The 21,183-nt window shown below is 45.5% G+C and overlaps 1 protein-coding gene across 5 annotated transcripts in view; it reads right to left on the bottom strand.

The window, feature by feature from the left end:
- Nrt (Neurotactin) overlaps nt 1-21,183 on the bottom strand; it is a 122,709-nt gene that overhangs the window by 17,870 nt on the left and 83,656 nt on the right. For 3 of the 5 annotated variants that reach the window (XM_045768093.2, XM_069318821.1, XM_045768094.2), the window contains 3 exons: nt 19,306-19,482; nt 13,510-13,747; nt 5,618-5,756 (listed from right to left, as the gene is read on the bottom strand). In XM_045768093.2, coding sequence (XP_045624049.2) covers nt 5,618-5,756; nt 13,510-13,747; nt 19,306-19,482 — 554 coding nt within the window. The remainder of the gene's footprint in view (nt 1-5,617; nt 5,757-13,509; nt 13,748-19,305; nt 19,483-21,183) is intronic. The other 2 variants (XM_045768095.2, XM_045768096.2) reach the window with 2 other exon arrangements.

Below are 21,183 nucleotides of genomic sequence, written 5' to 3'. Positions count from 1 at the left end.
GTCAATTTGGTAGTTGTGATGTGGATTGTAGTGCCCCACATGCAAGGTCTTGCATTTATTGACATTAAAAAGCATTTACCAGTCATCTGACCACTTGTGAAGTTCATGTAGATCTCAATATCACCTTCACTTCTCACTTTGCCATAGATTTTAATGTCATCTGCAAATTTGATGATGTGGTATGTAATATTCTCTTCTATGTCATTGATGTATATTGCAAAGCGGGTTTACCCCAAAATGGACCTCTGTGGCATCCCCACTTAACACATTTCCCCATATAAATTCATTCTCATTTAGCCAGACCCTTTGTTTTCTGTTTTAACCATTGTTTTATCCATTCCAATATTCTCCCATTTATTCCCTGTGCCTCTAATTTCCTTGCCAGTCTCTCATGTGGTACTTTGTCAAAAGCTTTAGCCAAGTCCATGTAAGCCACATCTACTGGAAGACCATTGTCTGAGTAGCCAGTTACCGTCTCCAGAAATGTGAGCAGGTTAGTAAGGCAGGATCTATTTTTAACAAACCCATGTTGCATTGGTTTTAGAAGATTGTTCTTTGCGAGATGTTGTTTGATTCCTTTTCTTAAAATTCTCTCCAAGCTTGTAGATGTAGATGTGTGATGTCACGCTGATCGGACAGTAGTTTTCTGGCAAGATCTTTCTGCTTTTAATTACACTTTCGTCTGCCGGGGACAAAGTCTGCATCCATTAATAACTTTACAGATGTCCGGTGGGGACACATGTTGCATCCAAAATTAAAATATTTTTTTAAATTCAATTTTTTTCCAGATCATTAAGGGATTAGTTTTAAAATGTGTACCTTTAGATTGCAAACAATTGGATACCAGAATTAATGACGTAGCATGAAAATTTAGGTGAGAAAACTGAACAGAGTATAGACATTTTAGTTGTGGTGTGCAGCTGGGTGCTCGCTCACGGGTAACGCTCGACCAATTTTTGGGTTTGCTGTGGATGGAATGCTGGTCTTTTTGACCTTATATGCATATATCCCTTTAGAGGATTCTATTGAACAAATCGATACCAAAATGAACGACATAGCACAAAAATTAACGCAAATTAAAATACTTGTGTCATCCATCTTGTTCCTTTCTTTTCTTTCTCATTTTTGGCACATATCTTTGTACGAGCTCGGTAATGACCTTTTTTAAATTTTCCCATGATATTTCCATGCCATGATCACCCATCAGTTCCCTCCATGAGGAGTTTTGCAATTCCTCTCTCATTCCCCGATAGTTTCCTCAATGGTAATCATAGACGATAATATTACATCATCCTGGACCTATACGAGAGTTTCTGTAATTGTATTCCATCTTAGAATATTGTGATCACACAATGGAGTGAGCTTACCCCTACTTTAATTTGATTGACCATGCCCTCTTCTGATGTTAGCACAAGGTCCAGAATGCTGTTACCTTGAATGGGCTCTACCACATGTTGTATGAGAAATGAGTCCTGCACCAGGTCGAGAAATTGATCTCCTTCTGCTTGTGGTGTCAGATTTACCCAGTCTCGTGGTTAAAATCCTCCCTTATAAGAATATGGGTTTGTGATGCAGCATTGATAAAATTTTGCAGATCTGTAATTTCCCCTGCTGTTGGTGTGTCAGCTCTGTAGCATACTCCCACTGTCATTATGTTACCATGTTGCACTAGTATATTGCACCATACAGACTCCAAGGATCCCATGGTGTTCAGTTCCTCACTGGTGGTTGCCTTTATGTCCTCCTTTACATAAAGCATTACACCTCCTGCTCTTGTTGTTTTGTCCTTTCTGAATGGTGGATGATTCCCTGGGAGGAGGAATTCCCCTTCAGTAATGTCCTCTTGTCCCCATCTTTCACTTATGCCAATGATGTCTGGAGTCTCGGCCTCAGCATATGCACACAATAATAATAATAATAATAAATGATAATAATAATAATAATATTTTATTTAGGAAAAGTACATATTTAGATGCAGAGTTACAAACATTCTGGTTGATTTATAGATAGAGCTAGTACATACAATACCTAAAGCCACTAGTACTCATAGCGTTTTGGGCCAGAAACAATGCATCAAATTTATTCACCAGGCTTCTGGCATTAGTGTAGAAGCGCTTTAAATTTCTTTCATTGTTCCTATTGGGCTGTGAGATAGCTCCTAGATTCTGTACATAATTATTTTGTTCGTTTTCACTCCGGTTTTGTGCCTGTCTGTCTTTGGAGATATATAGGGCTAGTCTGCCTGGATGGTTGGAGGACTATGTCCTCTTCTCCATCTACTATACAAAAGGCGATACACCCGCGTCAGAAAACCCAGATGTGAAGTTTGGAAGAGTAAGCTAAACCAGCAAGGTACCACACCAGCCTAACCTGCTGAAAGAGGCAGAGCCGCGGAAAAACCCTCGGGTTTGGACGCCACACAATCAGCATCTTGAGATTATCTTGAGATGATTTCGGGGCATAGCATCCCCGTGGGCCGGTCCTCGACCAAACCTCCTTTTTGTTACACATCCCCAGGAAGCAGCCCATAGCAGCTGTCTAACTCCCAGGTACCTATTTACTGCTAGATAACAGGAGTATCAGGGTGAAAGAAACATTTTGCCCATTTGTTTCTGCCTCCACCGGGGATCGAACCCGGAACCTCAGGACTACGAATCCGAAGCACTGTCCACTCAACTGTCAGGCACTGAAACCAAGGCTGGGCCGGCCATCATAGGCGCAGGGGAAACTACTCTCCCTCGATAAGATTTGAGCCATGCCAGAACCCGAAGCAACAGCTGGACCGTGGGATGAAGGTACAGGAACCTCCCCCCCCCCCTCCATCTCGACCAGTACTGCCGGAAGTTGTCTACCACGAATGCCTCGCAGTCAGGGAGCAGCACCACGTATATGGGAAGGCGCTTTGACCAAGTCGACGTGAAAGGTCCACCTCCAGGCACCTAAACATCCGACAAAGTCACAGGAAGGAGGCAGCATCTACTATCCACTCCGTGGAAAGAGGAATGAAGCGAGACAGGCCATCTGCCAGGACGTTGGACACACCCTGAATATGAACGGCATGGAGAGCTAAACCCCGAGAACTCAGCAGAAGAGCTACCCAGAGCGACCAGCCCCAAATAGCCACAAACTGCAAAGACCCTCCATGGTTGAGACAATAAACCACAAGAGAACAGTTCGAATGGAGCCGAATCACTGGGCCCCGAGGCAACTGAATCCACCACAGTGCCTGCAACACAACTGCAAACTCCAGCACCGTGCTGTGAGCTCAATGGAAGGATGGAGCCCAACATCCCTGACCGGTCTGGTGAGTGCTAGTCACAAAACCCCAACCAAGAGACGAGATGTTTTTGAACACATCAAGCGAGGGAAGGGGAAGGCACTAAGGCATCTAACCCCAAAAAATCCAAAGAGGAAGCCGGAAACACAGCAACCGACACAAGGACCCCCTAGGTCGAACCCAACGATCACGAGAGCTGCGAAAGAGATTGCCCCGAAGGACCAGGGTCAATAGAAGCCCAAGCGCTCTAAGCAGATAAACCCCCCCCCCCCCCCGAGCCCCGTGAACCCACGACACAGGCCCTGGGACAGTGCCCTCTTCCCTCTTCCATGCCCACCACCCTTGAAGACAAGGCCGCATCCAAGGGTAAAACTTCCAAGAAGGGAGTCTGCTGGGTTGATCCAGAAGCCTTGGCAGGAAAATCAGTCTCAATCACCTCTGCAGCCCCCAAAGCCACCCAAGCCTCATCTTGATCTAAACCCCGCCCCCCAACTCCGAAACCCTCAGACGTCTGGGAGCTGGAAGCAGGGAGGTAGGAGCAGGGCGAACCATGCCCACCTGAGAAGGAAGCAGGAGCATGGAAGGAACCAAGGTCGAAGCGACCAACGCCCCTAAATTCTGTTCCCCAAAACCCAAGCCGGGCAGCTCCGGGTCCTCCAACTTGGCAACCAACCCAGCCCATTGCAAGATGGATAACTGAACATGCAACACAGCCATTGCTTGATCCTGAGATCAACAGAAAAGGATTGAGTAAATTGAAGTACAAGTGAAGAACAAGTCCTGCAAGACTCCGGGTCATAGGTGTCCCCGACCCAGAGGCAAGATGACGGACGCAGTATGGATGATCATCTCCCTGAGGCAGGGGCAACGAACAACCTGAAACTTTGCACAAGGCAAGAGTGGACTTGGAAGAAGTATCCACGATATCAGCGAGCCCAAAGGGGTTTTCCAGAGCCTGCAGTGTGAATACCAGACCCCATGTTGCAGTGTCCCCAACCCCCAGGCGGCAGGTGTCCCCGATGACGAGGTAGCTGGTGTCCCCAACCCCCAGGCAGCAGGTGTCCCCAACCTCCAGGCAGCATGACGGAGGCAGGATGGATGACCATCTCCTTGTGGCAAGGGCGACAAACAACCCTCAAATTGGCCCCAGGCAAGAGTAAGCCTGGAAGAAGTACCTTGGTACGACCGAGCCCGTGGGTATTTTCCAGGGGCCCATAGAGTGTATAAACCCTAAGAGAATCCTAGGCACTGGGGCCAGAAAAGCCAGTAAACCCTGTATAAAGCAGGCAAACTGACTGCAAGGGGCAGTCGTGAAACCTCGGGGGCAACATAGGAGGTCCATCACCTCAATTTATGCTAAGCCTAATGAGGAGCTAGGCAGACCTACACCGCCACAACAGGCAAAAATGCCAAAATGAAAAAAAAGCAAACCCCCTGAAATCACACAACAAGCAAACAAGCAGCCAGAGAGAAACATCGGCCGCCGCGTTGATAGTAAAGCAGGCTGTGCTAGCCGTACTGTGCCCACCAGCAATCAAACATGCCCCTACCTAGGGCAAGGTGGAAAGCCCAAGATCCCTGACTCGCCCCAAGGGTGAGGATTACCACAAGCGAAGCAGCCCTCTAACGGGGAGTGTTTCCCGAAAGTCCCAGGGAAGATAGCCCTGAGACACAAAGGCAGTACTTACAGAGCACCCAGGGACGGGAACCCTAGGTGCATGCTGCTCCAGCACTCGAAACTCCTGGCAAAATGCACAATTCCATTTCATAACACCACCGCAAGGACGAAACACCAAAGAAAACGGGAACACAGAGCCAGAGCGACAGCAGCCACTTTGCACGATTACATCAAAGACCTGAATGGTGGTGGCCCCCCTCCTCCCTCCCATGGGGGCAGGGAGCTAATGAGCAATGAGCAGTTAGTTGGATGAAGTTTGGCTTGTTTGTTTGCTTTCTGGGGAAGCTCTTTTGCGCTTGTAAAAATGGAGGTCGAATTTTTCAATCAAGCAGTGGTTTGTTTTGAGTCGCCTACCTTTCTGGGTGCCTTCCCTGGTCGATGGCAAGATGACATACATTAAATGTAAAGTGTTCATGGCCATTGCTCCCTTCGCCTCTCTGAAGGGGGCCCAGGTTTTGGTTCGTGGGTCCCCAGTAGGCTTACAAAGAACGTTGCAACTGATAAGACTCAAGTAGTATAGCACTTATCAGTAAGATAGCTTCAGGGAGCCGACAGGGCTCACCCAGGAAAGTGTAATTTCTGTATCACAACTGCTAATTAGTTTCTAATATAAATGATAACATGGGTCTTCAACAATTCTAGAAAAAATCGTGTGTATATACCCTTGTACGAAACCACATGTAGTGACAGTTGTAACATGAGGATGTTGGATGCGGGGATCAGCGCCAAAAAATGATCCCTGGGAGGTAGAGGCCAATGTTACTATCACCACCACCAACACCACCAGAATAATGGTACACCCTGCAAAGAAAGAAAAAGGGTGTAGTAATTATTAGTACTTTGTATATGTGACTTACATTGCCCAGATCTTGTTTGTGGCATGAGTTATATGTTACTTTACTCTTGTGTGTGTGGTAGCTGGTTCTTACTAAAGAAACATGATTGAAATCTATGACAGTCACCAAAACAAGACAAGCGAAAGCAGGAGAGAGAGACTATCATTATACACTTCCAGAAAACTTTTGATACAGTTCCTCACAAACAACAGACATACAGTACATAAAAACAAACAAACAAAATCATTAGAGGGATGGGAAGAGTGAAGGACAAAGGGAGAGAGATCATGTTCATGAAAATAGTATATACTAACATAAATGGAGTGAGAAAAAAAACAGACCTAAACAGTATAATACATGAAATCAGTTGGAGCCATGAAGAGGATTTGAACCTGCACCCTCGGTACTCCCAAGCACACACCTTAAACCACAATACACTATAAGTAATGTAACTTAGGATTCAACTGAATCATCTAGGTGTCCTGAGGTATCAGTGTTCCACACAATGCGCGCACACACACTCTGGTGTGGTATGGGAGCTTCACCCCCGGTGCTAACTTTAAATGTACAAAGAAATCACCAAGCAAGTACCTGCGAAAAGATTAAACAACCCTTGGCTCACAAGTGGCATAGTCAAAGCAATCAACAAGAAACATGAATATGTAAAAAACTTAGTATTGGCCTAGTTACAAAAGTAGTAGTTAAGAGATACTTATCACCAGTAAAATAAGAAGAGCAAAACTTTCCTATTATGAGAGTAGATTCAAAGAAGCAAAAGGAAACATGAAAAGCACATGGAAAGCCATCTCTAACATCCTAGGATCTAAACAGCAAACACATAACAAGCAGATAAAACTCTCCAAGGATGGTTATACACCCACAACATATTTAAAAACAGCAAATGTATTTAAATTAATAGCTTCTTTTCATCAGTTGGTGCTAACCTTGCCCCAAAAAATCCCACAGACCCAGACACATGTTACTACATATCTCACAGGCAGCTATCCCAAACTATCTTCTTTTACCAGTCAGAAGATGAATTATCTCCATCATTCACTCACTAAAAATTAAAGCTGAGAACATTAGTGAAATACCATCCATGATATACAAGAGTGCCTCCCATGCCCTTGCACCACCCATAGCTTTACTATTCAACAAATCTCTAGTGTGTCATACATTCCCTGATATCCTTAAAAAAGCATGAGTAATGCCAGTTCATAAAGGAGGAGATACAACAGACAAACCATTACAAACCAATATAAATCTACCTATATTATATATTATAAAAAATATTTGAAAAATTATTTACAAACAGCTCTGTTCCAACCTTGTAAAATTCAACATACTAGGTCTCTGTCAGTTTGGCTTCTGCTCCCAAAAGAGCACCAATGATGCAATTATTAATCTGCTTGATATAATCTACACAGCCCTTAGCAAAAATGAGTTCCCAATTGGACTCTTCATTGACCTGAGAAAGACCTTTGATACTGTTAACCATAATTACTAATTACTTGAACTTCACCATTATGGAATCCGAAGCCTTGCCCTGAACTATATCCAATCCTATTTTAGCGACACACACCAATATGTAGCCATCAATGATGGCTACATATTGACCTCTCCACATCAATGACTTCTCCCACTCTACCATTAACCTTATTAGTGCCACAGGGCAGCATCCTAGGACCTCTCCTATTTCTTATATACTGTACATCAATGGGATGTATCTAATGTGCCTAATGTATCTAACATTCTTAAACATGCTATTTGCTGATGATACTACCTTCACCTACTCAGACCTCAACCCACAGACACTAAATAATGTTGTAAATAATGAATTAAAGTCCACTCATGGATGTCAACCAACAAACTAACACTAAACAGAAAAAACCTAATACATTTTATTTGAAGCTAATCAACAAATGCAATTCAGTTTCAGATAGACAATGTTAACATCAGCAATAAAAAGATGGAAAGTTCCTTGGCTATACACAGACAAGAGACTCAACTTCAGCACCCACATACAACATAACCAAGAGAGTAAAAAAAAAAAAAAAAAAAAAAAAAAAAAAAAAAAAAAAAAAGCATTGAATGTAATGAAACTCCCTTTATTGGGGTTGAGCTCCGGAGGCTCCCTGTAGCTATTGGATTGGATTGATATCTGCTATATTAGTCTAGAGCATTAATTACTGGAGTCCATATTCCTACCATATTTTTGCCCGAAACGCATTGCGTAATAGTGGCTTTAGGCATTGTATGTACTAGCTCTATCTATATATCAATCCATTAATGTAACATCACTTGTATGTATGTACCTTACCTGAATAAACATATTTATTTATTTATTTATTTATTTACTGGGAACCACGAGCCAGAACCTGGTTCTCTCATATTGGCGAAGGGAGTAATGGTGTATGAACACTACAGTACGAGAGTATAGTTATGTCTATACATAACTTGGCAGACATAATTGTTCACCTACCCAGTAGGGTAGGTGAACAATTGTTAGACATAATTATTACAGACATAATTGTTCACCTACCCAGTAGGGTAGGTGAACAATTGTTACAGACATAATTGTTCACCTGTCCAGTAGGGTAGGTGAACAATTGTTACAGACATAATTGTTACAGACATAATTATTCACCTACCCAGTAGGGTAGGTGAACAATTACAGACACCAACTGGTAAAACAATGCAACCAAAGACTGAACAGAGGCTAAGAATTCCCCCAAGAGAAAACCCAGACTCCCCCCCCCCCCCTTGGCCAGCGCCCAGTGCTGACACCGGCAATTTGTAGACTGATAGCAATCCTTGACAGGAGGGAGGGTGGGTGGTAGCATGCTTCCGGGGCTCAACTCAGAAGATGGTGCTTCATTATATTTAATGCTGGCTTCCTGCAGCTAAATGCCCACAGATTAGTAACAAACCAGCACTGAATATAATGAAATGCCATTTTCTGGGTGAGACCCGGAGGCTCCCCAGTTGGGGCTTGTAATGGTTCAGTAATAAAAATCACTGCTGGTTTTTATACCGGGCTGATGAGCATACATTAGACCATGACAACAGTTAATCGATGGAGTTCTAGGTTTACCGGGGACCAGCATCAGAATCTGGGCCCCCCCCCCCCCTTCAGAGAGGCACGAGGAGCAATGACCTATAGACACCCCCGTGTAATTAGAAGCAGTCTATGTCTGCCTTTACCAGGTCAGGCACTCTGAAAGGTAGAAATTCCAAAACAAACTACAGCTAGTTAAAAATTGCAAACCGAAAGCCGAACTAGCAAACGGAACTCCCCAATCAAAGTCAAGCAAACAAGCATGATGTCACCACAGCCGCTGCTGTCTGCACATCTCCCCCCCCCCCCTTCTCGGGAAGGAGAAGAGTGGGTCCCAGACCTCCTGCGCCAGCAAGCCAACCTCAGTTCAGAGGCTGAATATCAAAAACACTAAAAAACTGCCAGGAGGTTACCTTGACCTTACCTTGAGGTTACCTTGAGGTGCTTCCGGGGCTTAGCGTCCCCGCGGCCCGGTCGTCGACCAGGCCTCCTGGTTGCCGGACTGATCAACCAGGCTGTTGGACGCGGCTGCTCGCAGCCTGACGTATGAGTCACAGCCTGGTTGATCAGGTACCCTTTGGAGGTGCTTATCCAGTTCTCTCTTGAACACTGTGAGGGGTCGGCCAGTTATGCCCCTTATGTGTAGTGGAAGCGTGTTGAACAGTCTCGGACCTCTGATGTTGATAGAGTTCTCTCTCTGAGTACCAGTTGCACCTCTGTTTTTCAACGGGGGTATTCTGCACATCCTGCCATGTCTTCTGGTCTCATGTGATGTTATTTCTGTGTGCAGGTTTGGGACCAGCCCCTCTAATATTTTCCACGTGTAAATTATTATGTACCTCTCCCGCCTGCGCTCAAGGGAGTACAGTTTTAGGCTCTTTAGTCGGTCCCAATAGTTTAGACGTTTTACTGAGTGGATTGTAGCAGTAAAGGATCTCTGCACGCTCTCCAGGTCAGTAATTTCTCCAGCTTTGAAAGGTGCTGTCATTGTGCAGCAGTACTCTACTCTAGAGAGCACAAGCGTTTTGAAAAGTATCATCATCGGTATAGCATCTCTAGTGTGAAAAGTTCTTGTTATCCAACCTGTCATTTTTCTTGCAGTTGTGACGGCTACTTTATTGTGTTCTTTAAAGGTAAGGTCTTCCGACATGAGTACACCCAGATCCTTTACATTGCCTTTTCGTTCTATGTTATGATTTGCCTGAGTTTTGTACGTGGTTTCCGTTTTTATATTTTCATTTTTTCCATAGCGCATGGAGGAAGGGATGCCGGGGAACCTCTGGGTCTCACCCAGAAAAGGGCGTTTCATTACATTCAACGCCAGTTTTCTGTGGAGAGCCCCTTCGGTTACCCGGAACTTCCTAACCAAAGATAATGGAAAAAGAGGGACTTACCCAGGAGGTGTCCGCCATTTGCTCCTCAACTTGAAGTCGAGACAACTGGCTGCAACCTGTGACCCAAGGCTACGCACGTCCGAGAAGGCCCAGGAACATGAACAAAGTACCATGCAACCACGACCCTGTTCGACTTCAAAATCCCCGTGCCCCATTATCAGCCCATGATATATTACCAAAACACCAGGGTAGAATGTAACGAAACACCATTTTCTGGGCGAGACCCAGAGGCTTCCCGGAGTTATACCGGGCTGATGTGTATATATATTAGACCGTGGCAACAGTCAATCGAAGGAGTTCTAAGCCTACCTAGGACCAGAGCCAGAACCTGGCGCCCCCTCAAGAGAGAGGCACGAGGAGCAATGGCCTAAAGACACCCCCCGTGTCATTGGAAACAGTCTTTGTCTGCAATCTACCAGGTTAGGCACCCAACTGGTTAAAAATTGCGAACTGAAAGCCGAACTAGCAAACAGAACTCCCCAATCAAAAACAAGGAAACAAACATGACGTCACCACAACCACCGCTCAACCTTATGCGCAACCTCCCTCCCCCCCTCCCAAGGAGGGAAACAGGGGGTGGGGTCCTAGACCTCCACACCGGCAATTCTCCTCAGTTCAGAGGCTGAGTATCAAAAGATGCGAAAAACCGCCGACCAGAGGGAGGGAGGGATGCAGGGGAGCCTCTGGGGCTCACCCAGAAAATGACGTTTTATTACATTCAACGCTGGTTTTCTGTAGAGAGCCCCTTCGGCTCCCCAAAGCTACCTAACTAAAGATAAGAAGAAAAAGGACTCACCCAGGAGGCGGTTATCACTCGCTCCTCAACCCAAAGTCGAGACAATAGACCACAACCTGTGACCCAAGGCTATACATGCCCGAGAAGGACTAGGAACATTTACAAGGGAACATGCAGCCAGGACCCTGTTCGCCCTCCAATAGCCCCGTGCCCAAAAGATAGGCCAGGACATTACCAAAACAGCAGTCGAATGCCAAACTTACGAACGGTGTGGGAAAGATCGCAGGCTGGCTGGACCGAATAATCCTGCGAACAACCTGGGATACCCACGCCCTGGAATAGGAAAGAAGGGAAACTGGGTCAACCCAAAGATCACCCTCTGCCACAGAGGCCGTAACACGCAAATAACGGAGAAGAGCCCCAAAGAGATACAAAACATGATGCACCCTTGGCCGAACCAACCAGGCATCAACAACCCAAGAACCCCTTCGGAAAGCAGCAGACTCATTCTTCGCCCGAAAAAAGGAGACGGCTGCAAACTAAGAAAAGATCACCAGGACCGAAAGTGCAGAAACCCCTGTGCCGGAGAAGAGCATGGAACTCTCCGACCCGACCCCCAGAGGCCAATGCCAACAAGAAAAGAGCCGTAGAAAAACAGTCTTGAACCGAGGGGGCCACCCCAAACTGAGAAGAGAGAAGAGAGCACCTGGTGCAACGACCAGGACAGCTCAGGCGGAGCATGAGCAGGCCAGAGGTGAAAACAACACCCGAGAAGCTTGCAGAATAGAGCAGAAATGACATCCACCCCAAGTACAAGCTGCAGCAGCTCCACCAGCGCCACCTGAAATGAAGCGACAGTATCTGGCACAAGAAGACGGTTCTGAGACAACCAAGAGAGAAAGGAAAAACAACCCAACCAGAAATCGAAGACAACCAATGAAGAGACAAGTGCCGAAATTTCACTTGAACACCATACAAGTGGTGATAAACTCGCATCAAAAAGATCAGACGTGAAGAGCAGAGGAGAAAATCGAACCAGCCACGTACCAGACTGGTACGAATGCCACCCCGCCACAAACTCCCACGCTGCAAACTACAGCGGCCAAGTAGGTACAAGTAGGTCCTTGTACAGTACAGGACCTACAAGTTGCATTTCCAACTCTTGATCGTCGTCTCCAGGACAATTTAGCTCTAGCAGTGATTTCCTAGTTGCCCTAACTACGTGCCTACATTACCTCCTTGGTCATGGTGCCCGAGCCTATCCGCCCCGGCTCTAATTGCTCCACCAGAGACCCAAGGACGCAACAATCATGCATATTCTACACCGAGCTTGTCCACACACACTGCCTGCATGTTTCGGTACCGGACTACATGCTCTACAATGACCCAGGGAACAGTAGCTTCGCAATTTTTGTTGTATTGCTTTTTTTTCATTCCCTGGCAGGGGGAGTTCTGTAGCAAGTAGAAACAATATACTCACTACAGCCTTTCATTAGCTTAATGGCGTGACTAATTAGCACTAATTACAGGAGCTATAATCCTTTCCCTAATTACAGGTAACATTCTTTCCATCCTGGTTGGAGAAAGCTGAGGTGTAGTCACCGAATATAAGCAAGCAAAAAGTGAATAGCCGACAGTACAATTTCCACAGTGAGTCAGATAATTCCAATACAGACGCTTTGGATTTATCTCACGTCTTCTCTTCGCAAGAATGTAGTACTCGGCGTGTATAGTCCTAATCGACCCCAAGATGCTACAAACACAGAGCAGTCAGTTGACTATAACCACATCGAGCTACAAAGCCCCCCCCCCCTGCTCCTCATCGAGTTTAGACACTCTCAATTCCCAGTCAAGCCGCCACGCTCTCCCGCGTAGAGCTCCACGATTCTGGCTCTCACTCAGCTCTCTGCTCTGCTCCAAGCTCCACTGAACCTCTATGACAATGCCAACGACCGACTACTGTTTTTACCAAGTTTTTTACTGCTAATTACCAAGACTACTAAATAAATATGAAACTCACTAAACACTGTATCTAATCTACCCAACAAAGTAACATAATCTTACGTTACATTCTCTGTTAACCCAATGTACCTTCTTATATATAAATAAATAAGTAAATAAATAAAAAAATAAATTGTAAGGCTTTGGGTTGTTTCGATCCCAGCAGTTGTCTGTAATTGTTCAATGACTTTCTGGATGCCTTCTCCGGTGAGCTGACACAGTGTCATCATCTCTCTGTGCCTCTCTGAGGGTACCATGTTCTGGTCCCTGGTAGGCCTAAGAACTACACAGCTGATGCGACCTAGTAGTTGGGTACCATCTCAGCTTCAGGAAGCCACTGGGGGCTCACCCAAAAATTATCATTTCATTGTACTCAACACTGGTTTTTAAAGCCACTGTCCTGAATTATGACGATTTCACTCTTTACTGGTGCTAACAATAATGTAATCAACGACAATATTTTATTTCAATTAATATTTCTAACCTACGATGATTTTGGTGAAGACTACAGAGGAAAAACGTCACCAACCTATGACAACCTTAGTGGAGGCTATAGATGAGAGAATGCGGCTGAAGACGCTACGGGCTCGGCTTTTGGATGGAGGCTGGGGCTGGTCAAGTCTGGGATCCCTCACAACTGACACGCTGGGATCAAACAGATCTAGGTAGCGAGGCTCTCTAAAAGTCACATCCCGGATCTGCCGAATGGGAGAGCTGTTTATCAGCCGTTGGTGTATACAGTCACCATCATCACTCTGAGCGCATACCTGATAAAATATAATGGTGCCACATGGACAAATACAAATTAAATTAAATAAGTACACTATATCATTCATTGAATTTACTGTATGTTTAAAAATCCTAATTTAGTTTATCAGAAAACCCATCTCCACCATTTAGGAGGATATACTGTAATGTGCAAAGTTCTTCAATACCTGCAAGTGACTTACTAGCCAGTATTCTGTACATTATTACATCACATACACAAACATTCAGGTAATATGCAGATGCTAGTGGCTTCATTACCTACCTACACACAACACATTCCCAGGGTTATAAGAGTCATATCCCAACTTTTATGAATGAATGTGAAAGCAAGGTGATAAAACCTTAAGATTTGTATAGACTTTTGATTATGGATGTAATGTGCATTTCTGGGCAGACTTGTGTGGTTGAAACCCCAAGGTACAATTCTGCTATATATAATGGAACAGATCTTGTCATGCAAGGCGTCACTCTAGGTACCGGCACTGCAGGGAACATTGCAAACCTATCAGCAGTGTCATATTGGGTCTAGGGACCACTGCAGATCATCTAGCAAAGTCAGCTGGTGCTGGTGATAGGTAAACAAAAAATAGTCCAAGTACTCAGTCTTTACAATTATCTCTTGGCTTGTGTCAGATTGCCCAGGAGCGCCCAAACTACTGGCTGGCTTCTTCAACCACCTAACCCTCTGCAGGAGTGCATCTAGTGGGAGAATAAGCCAGTGATCAGACAGTACCTCTCTCAACCAGTTTAAGATAAAAACTAAACACTACCTAATAAATTCCCTGTAACCTACCTCACTCCTCTATTGTCAACCCATGTCCGTTATTTTCTTTTTTTTTTAATCAACACTGTTTGTCAACCTATTGTATTTGTGCTGCTTTTTCAGTCATGTTCCCCCTTTTTTTTATCTTTATTTGTATTTGTTCTCAACACTTTTTATTCTTTATGCTCAATTAGTATTAAGTTCTAGATATTAATGTTTTTCTTGCCCGAAACGCATTGCGTAATAGTGGCTTTAGGCATTGTATGTACTAGCTCTATCTATATATCAATCCATTAATGTAACATCACTTGTATGTATATACCTTACCTGAATAAACATCTGAATCTGAATCTGATTTTTATTCCTTGAGTAAATTTGTCAAAAGTACCAGCTTATCAACAATTTTATTCAATTCTTTAGTTCACATGCCTTACTCTCACCAGGCAGTACTCCTGCACAACTTGCCCAACTCTCACCAGGCAGTACTCCTGCACAACTTGCCCAGCTCTCACCAGGCAGTACTCCTGCACAACTTGCCCAACTCTCAACAGGCAGTACTCCTGCACAACTTGCCCAACTCTCACCAGGCAGTACTCCTGCACAACTTGCCCAACTCTCACCAGGCAGTACTCCTGCACAACTTGCCCAACTCTCACCAGGCAGTACTCCTGCACAACTTGCCCAACTCTCACCAGGCAGTACTCCTGCACAACTTGCCCAACTCTCACCAGGCAGTACTCCTGCACAACTTGCCCAACTCTCACCAGGCAGTACTCCTGCACAACTTGCCCAACTCTCAACAGGCAGTACTCCTACACAACTTGCCCAACTCTCACCAGGCAGTACTCCTGCACAACTTGCCCAACTCTCACCAGGCAGTACTCCTACACAACTTGCCCAACTCTCACCAGGCAGTACTCCTGCACAACTTGCCCAACTCTCAACAGGCAGTACTCCTACACAACTTGCCCAACTCTCACCAGGCAGTACTCCTGCACAACTTGCCCAACTCTCACCAGGCAGTACTCCTACACAACTTGCCCAACTCTCACCAGGCAGTACTCCTGCACAACTTGCCTAACTCTCAACAGGCAGTACTCCTGCACAACTTGCCCTACACCAGTACATAACCTTGTTTCTCACAGAGCTGGTATACTCTGTGTTAACTGAATATTAGTATACTGAAAAGCTAGATGTTAGTTACACTTAGAACTGATTAGTAGCAAGTTAAGGGTTGTATTGGAAGACTAGTAATTGTTACTGTATGATCAGTTCTATACTTCAGGCAGCAGCCACATGTATGGGAGGTCTTCTGTTCTGAAGCTTGGCGCTGGCTGCCTGTGGATCTGGAGTGGCGGGTTTTACCCTCTCCCTCTCTTTCCTATTCTTAAGGTATTTATTTATGTCCTCTAAGTCAGTGTTCTGAGCTCCAAGTGTTACCCTCTGGGGGGGGTTTGGGGTGACCACGAGTGTGTGTTAAGTTATCAAGTGTTGTGTTCTGCCCTTAAGGAAAGTAGACCTTAACCCTGGAATTGCTGTTTGTAACCCTCGTCTCCTGCCTATTCAGGGGAAATAACGTAAGATCGAGGTGGTAAGGTATTTATTGTACTGCGGGGGGGGGGGGGGGGGGGGAATAGGGTTAATAAATTGTATGTTTAAGATTTCACCGGAGTATTCTCCTTACCTTGTTGTAGTGGGGTGGTTAATCTCTCAAGATTGCAGATTATTTACAGTGATTAATACTTTCTGGAAATAGTTTTTCCCTGGGGGCCGGGCCTTACCTAACCCCAGTGAATTGGAACTCCATCCTCTTAAGCAGTGACCCTCAGAGCAAACATTCGTTCTTCTAACACTGCACAACTTGCCCTACTTTCACCTGGCTTTACTCATGAGTACTCAACATTCATTAGTAACTTGGCTGTCACTTGCAGTACTCCTGTATAATGTGTCCTACTCTCACCTGGCAGTACTCCTGTATAATGTGTCCTACTCTCACCTGGCAGTACTCCTGTATAATGTGTCATACTCTCACCTGGCAGTACTCCTGTATAATGTGTCCTACTCTCACCTGGCAGTACTCCTGTATAATGTGTCCTACTCTCACCTGGCAGTACTCCTGTATAATGTGTCCTACTCTCACCTGGCAGTACTCCTGTATAATGTGTCATACTCTCACCTGGCAGTACTCCTGTATAATGTGTCATACTCTCACCTGGCAGTACTCCTGTATAATGTGTCCTACTCTCACCTGGCAGTACTCCTGTATAATGTGTCCTACTCTCACCTGGCAGTACTCCTGTATAATGTGTCCTACTCTCACCTGGCAGTACTCCTGTATAATGTGTCCTACTCTCACCTGGCAGTACTCCTGTATAATGTGTCCTACTCTCACCTCTTGTATACCCGATTTTTACCCGAGGGTCACTAGCATTAGTGGCCTCGATGAGGACAGGAAGCCGGCGTCTTGTCGAAGTTCCTGCCCATTTGTCTGTCTTTTCCAAGTAGATTTTAAATCTTAACAGTTTTGACATTTACGGCTTCGGCAGGTAAGCGATTCCCTGGGTTTATAACCCTGTGGGTGAAACAGCATCCCCTGTTCTCAGTCCTATACTGTGGCTTGTTGCACCTGAAACCGTTGCTCCTTGTTTGTGCTGCATCTCAACTTTTGAAGAAATTGTCAGGATCATCATCATCCAACTTGTTCAATATTTTAAAAAGTTTCAATGAGATCCGCCCTGTAATGCCTGGTTTGCAGTGTTATTAGGCCTGTGGCCTCAACCGTTCCTGATACAAGAGATGACTGGGCTCTGGAATGACTTTTGTTGCCCGGTATTGCACTTTCTCTAGAGCAGCTATGTCCTTCTGAAAGTGAGCCCTCCATGCCTGGATACAGTAATACAAGTGGAGGCGCACCAGAAATGTATACAGTTGAATCTCTACCATCTTTTCCTTAAAGTCAAAGGTACGCTTGATTATCCAGAGGGTTTGATTAGCTTTTCTGACTACTGCTCCTACCTGTTGAAATTTGCCTTACTCTCACCTTATAATGCTCCTGTATAATTTGCCAACTCACCATGCAGTACTCCTGCACAACATGCCCAACTCTCACCAGGAGGGAGATACACGCTGGTGGCCCAACCACTATAGGTATTTCCTTGCAATGATACTGTATGGTGTTCTACGTTGTTCCTTAGCATACATTGGCGTCGCGCAGGGGTTCGGTTCTCAGGCAGCTGGCAGTTGATGGTAGATGTTGATGTTTCTCAGGTCCTCGTTTGACGGTCTTCTGGCTTCAGTGCTCTTCTTACTTCTTTCTTCTGATGTTTTTCCTTGAGTTTGGATCGACGACTTTCTTGGTCTTCATGGTGGTCTTACTTCTCGTAGCTATAGCAGCGTTGTTGATCAAGGTCGTGGGTGTGACGATGCACGCGGGATGGCATTAGAAGTCGAGGCAGCAGAGCTCCTCAAGTCTTCTATTTTCTGTATTTCCTCCTGTCGACATGGACAGCAATGGGAGATGGTCACATGGTCACCATTGCAGACGAGGCAGCGTTGGGTTGTGGTCTTGCAGAAAGGGTAGTGGTTGTCTTCCATGCAGATGCTGCACTTGGAGACACGTTCTGTGCAATCCTTGGTAAGATGCATGTACTAGTAACACTAAGCATTGTTGTAGGTTATAGTAGCGTTCCATCTTAATTCGGTAGTGTGGGATCTTTATGCCAAAGCTGTAGATTCCTTGAGTGGTGGCTTGGGTAGCTGCCGCTAATGTGGTGAACGTGATCTTCAGGGTTTGGCGCTTGCCATCGGGTCTTCCGATGAGGGTCCCATCGCATGGTCTCGTGTTTTGGTTTACCTCCCATATGTTGACGATGATATTCCCCATATCCTTATCTGTGAGCCATTTGCTAGTTTCGCTGACGAAGACGTTCGTGCGGCAAGGAATTAACATGGGAAGTTGGTCCGGAAATTTGTTGCATAAATGCGATTGTTGTGTTGCAGTAATCATTCTAGGTCCGTCTCGCTCTCAAAGTAAAGGGTAAGATCCTCTCCTTATTGGCTGACAACGATGGGGATGTCCCTCTGCGATGTCTTTGATGATCTTCAGGTCGGTCAGTCTTGTTGAATGGCTGGTTGTTAAGAGGGGTAGCCATGACTGAGGCATTTGTGGCCCATTGTATCCACCCCCTCAACAGGTCGCAGTGGTGGTGCTGGATGTCTTGCAGAATGGCTCAAGCTTGCTGGTGCTCTACCAGACCATGCACATTACGTAAGGAGGTCCTCCGTCTTCTCCCCGTGCGTGTACAGGATGAGAGTGGGGAAGACCTAAGTAGTGCATCTTGCCGGCTATCACACTGTGTGGCTGTGGGAGCGGACACGTCCCTTCCTGTGGCGAGCATGCAGAAGAGTCCCTCTGGCAGTACTCATGTGTAACTTGCCTTACTCTCACCTGGCAGTACTGCTGTGTAACTTGCCCTACTCTCACCTGGCGGTACTCCTGTGTAACTTGCCTTACTCTCACCTGGCAGTACTCCTGTGTAACTTGCCCTACTCTCACCTGGCGGTACTCCTGTGTAACTTGCCCTACTCTCACCTGGTGGTACTCCTGTGTAACTTGCCTTACTCTCACCTGGTGGTACTCCTGTGTAACTTGCCCTACTCTCACCTGGCAGTACTCCTGTGTAATTTAAATAAGTTTATTGAAGTATAAACACACACAAAGGGATGAGGAAGCTCAATCTATTCTCACCCAGTCCAGTAAATGTGTTTATATATGTTAACTTGGGCTACTCTCACCTCAGGTTCGTCATATGGGGAAGGGGTGGCCTCAAAGTCCTTGATAGGGTCGGTGCTGGTGGACTCTCGCATGGGGTCCTTGAGTGTGGGTGGTGGGTCCTTGAAGGCCTCCTCGGCGACGGTGACGCCTCCTCCAGCGTCCCCGGGGGCTGTGCTCGCCACCCGGCCTCCTCCACGCTGCACCAACAATACACACCATTATAAACAGCACACACACACATCCATCCTCAAACCTCACGTCTCAAACTGCTCACTCAGTATTATGATTGTAGGTTCCCATGAACAAAACTGAATTTTTCTGAATATACCTAAGGACCCCTATTTCTCTACTGGCCTCGGCTTGTCAAACGTTAGTGTTAAAACATTTCAACATAATTTGTTTTATTATATGGTAAAAATATTAATCTAATATTTATCCATAAAATAGGTGAAATAGCAACCAGGAGGCTTGGTCGAGGACCGGGCCGCAGGGACGTTGAGCCCCGATACCATGGCCAGGTATTAAGTGCGCCAACATACATGGGTAGTTGGTGACACCCGTGGCTCCGCGTCCCTCGGCGCACATTGTTTCAAGTCTTGAAGGCTAACAATAATAATAACACTAATTTACCTGAATTTACCCGAGCGCCACAAACACATTAGTGGCCTCGGTGAGAACTGGAAGCCGGCGGCTTGTCAGAGGTCCCGCCATTTGTCCTGACGATTTTTTCAAACTGGATTATAAAATTCAACAGTTTTGTCATTTACGTTTTCGGCGGGTAGGCGGTTCCATGGGTTTATACCCCTATGGGTACATCTCCTGCTCTCAGTCCTACATTGTGGCTCGTTGAGGTTGAAACCGTTAATTGCTTTTTTTTTTTTTTTTTTTTTTTTTTTTTTTTTTTGAGATATATACAAGAGTTGTTACATTCTTGTACAGCCACTAGTACGCGTAGTGTTTCGGGCAAGTCCTTAATCCTATGGTCCCTGGAATACGATCCCCTGCCGCGAAGAATCGTTTTTTCATCCAAGTACACATTTTACTGTTGCGTTAAACAGAGGCTACAGTTAAGGATTTACGCCCAGTAATCCCCGGCCAGGATACGAACCCATGACATAGCGCTCTTGTTTGTAACCCATGACATAGCGCTCTCCTTGTTTGTGATGGGGTGAGGGGGCATACATGTAGAGAGAGGTAGAGGGGAAGTGGAGTATTTAGGGGGGGGGGCAGGTGGGGTTGAATGTCTAAAGGGTGGGGGTTTGAGCAGATGGGATAGGGTGCAGAGAGGAGGGGGAGTAAAGGGCAGAAGAATGTTAAATGTATGGGTGTACCCACAGGTATACTGTGTTCTGCAATTTATGAGCCAGATCAGCCTTAAGGACCCTACTTGCTACAGCCCATTTCCAGTATCAAAGTCACAAAGGAATGGACTTACAATCCAGCACAGGAACCTTGCATGCAGCTAACAGCTTAATTATGTTGTACTTTATTAACAAATTCAATAATTATTTAATTATAAATTGATGGTTCTAGTAAGCACATTTTTGTCCTATGTAATTCACCTCATCTTGAGGTTATCTTGAGTTGATTTCGGGGCTTTTAGTGTCCCCGCGGCCCGGTCCTCGACCAGGCCTCCACCCCCAGGAAGCAGCCCGTGACAGCTGACCAACTCCCAGGTACCTATTTACTGCAAGGTAAATAGGTACGTAATTTACTCCCAGGGTGAAAGAAACTTTGCCCATTTGTTTCTGCCTCGTGCGGGAATCGAACCCGCGCCACAGAATTACGAGTCCTGCGCGCTATCCACCAGGCTACGAGGCCCCAAGCTACGACGAGCAAACACCATAACCAAATAATAATGGAACACAAATATAACATAAGAACAGGTCAAGAGTCTA

Source organism: Procambarus clarkii, chromosome 91, assembly GCF_040958095.1.
Source record: "Procambarus clarkii isolate CNS0578487 chromosome 91, FALCON_Pclarkii_2.0, whole genome shotgun sequence".
NCBI lineage: Eukaryota > Metazoa > Arthropoda > Malacostraca > Decapoda > Cambaridae > Procambarus > Procambarus clarkii.
This window is presented reverse-complemented; position numbering and strand designations above follow the sequence as displayed.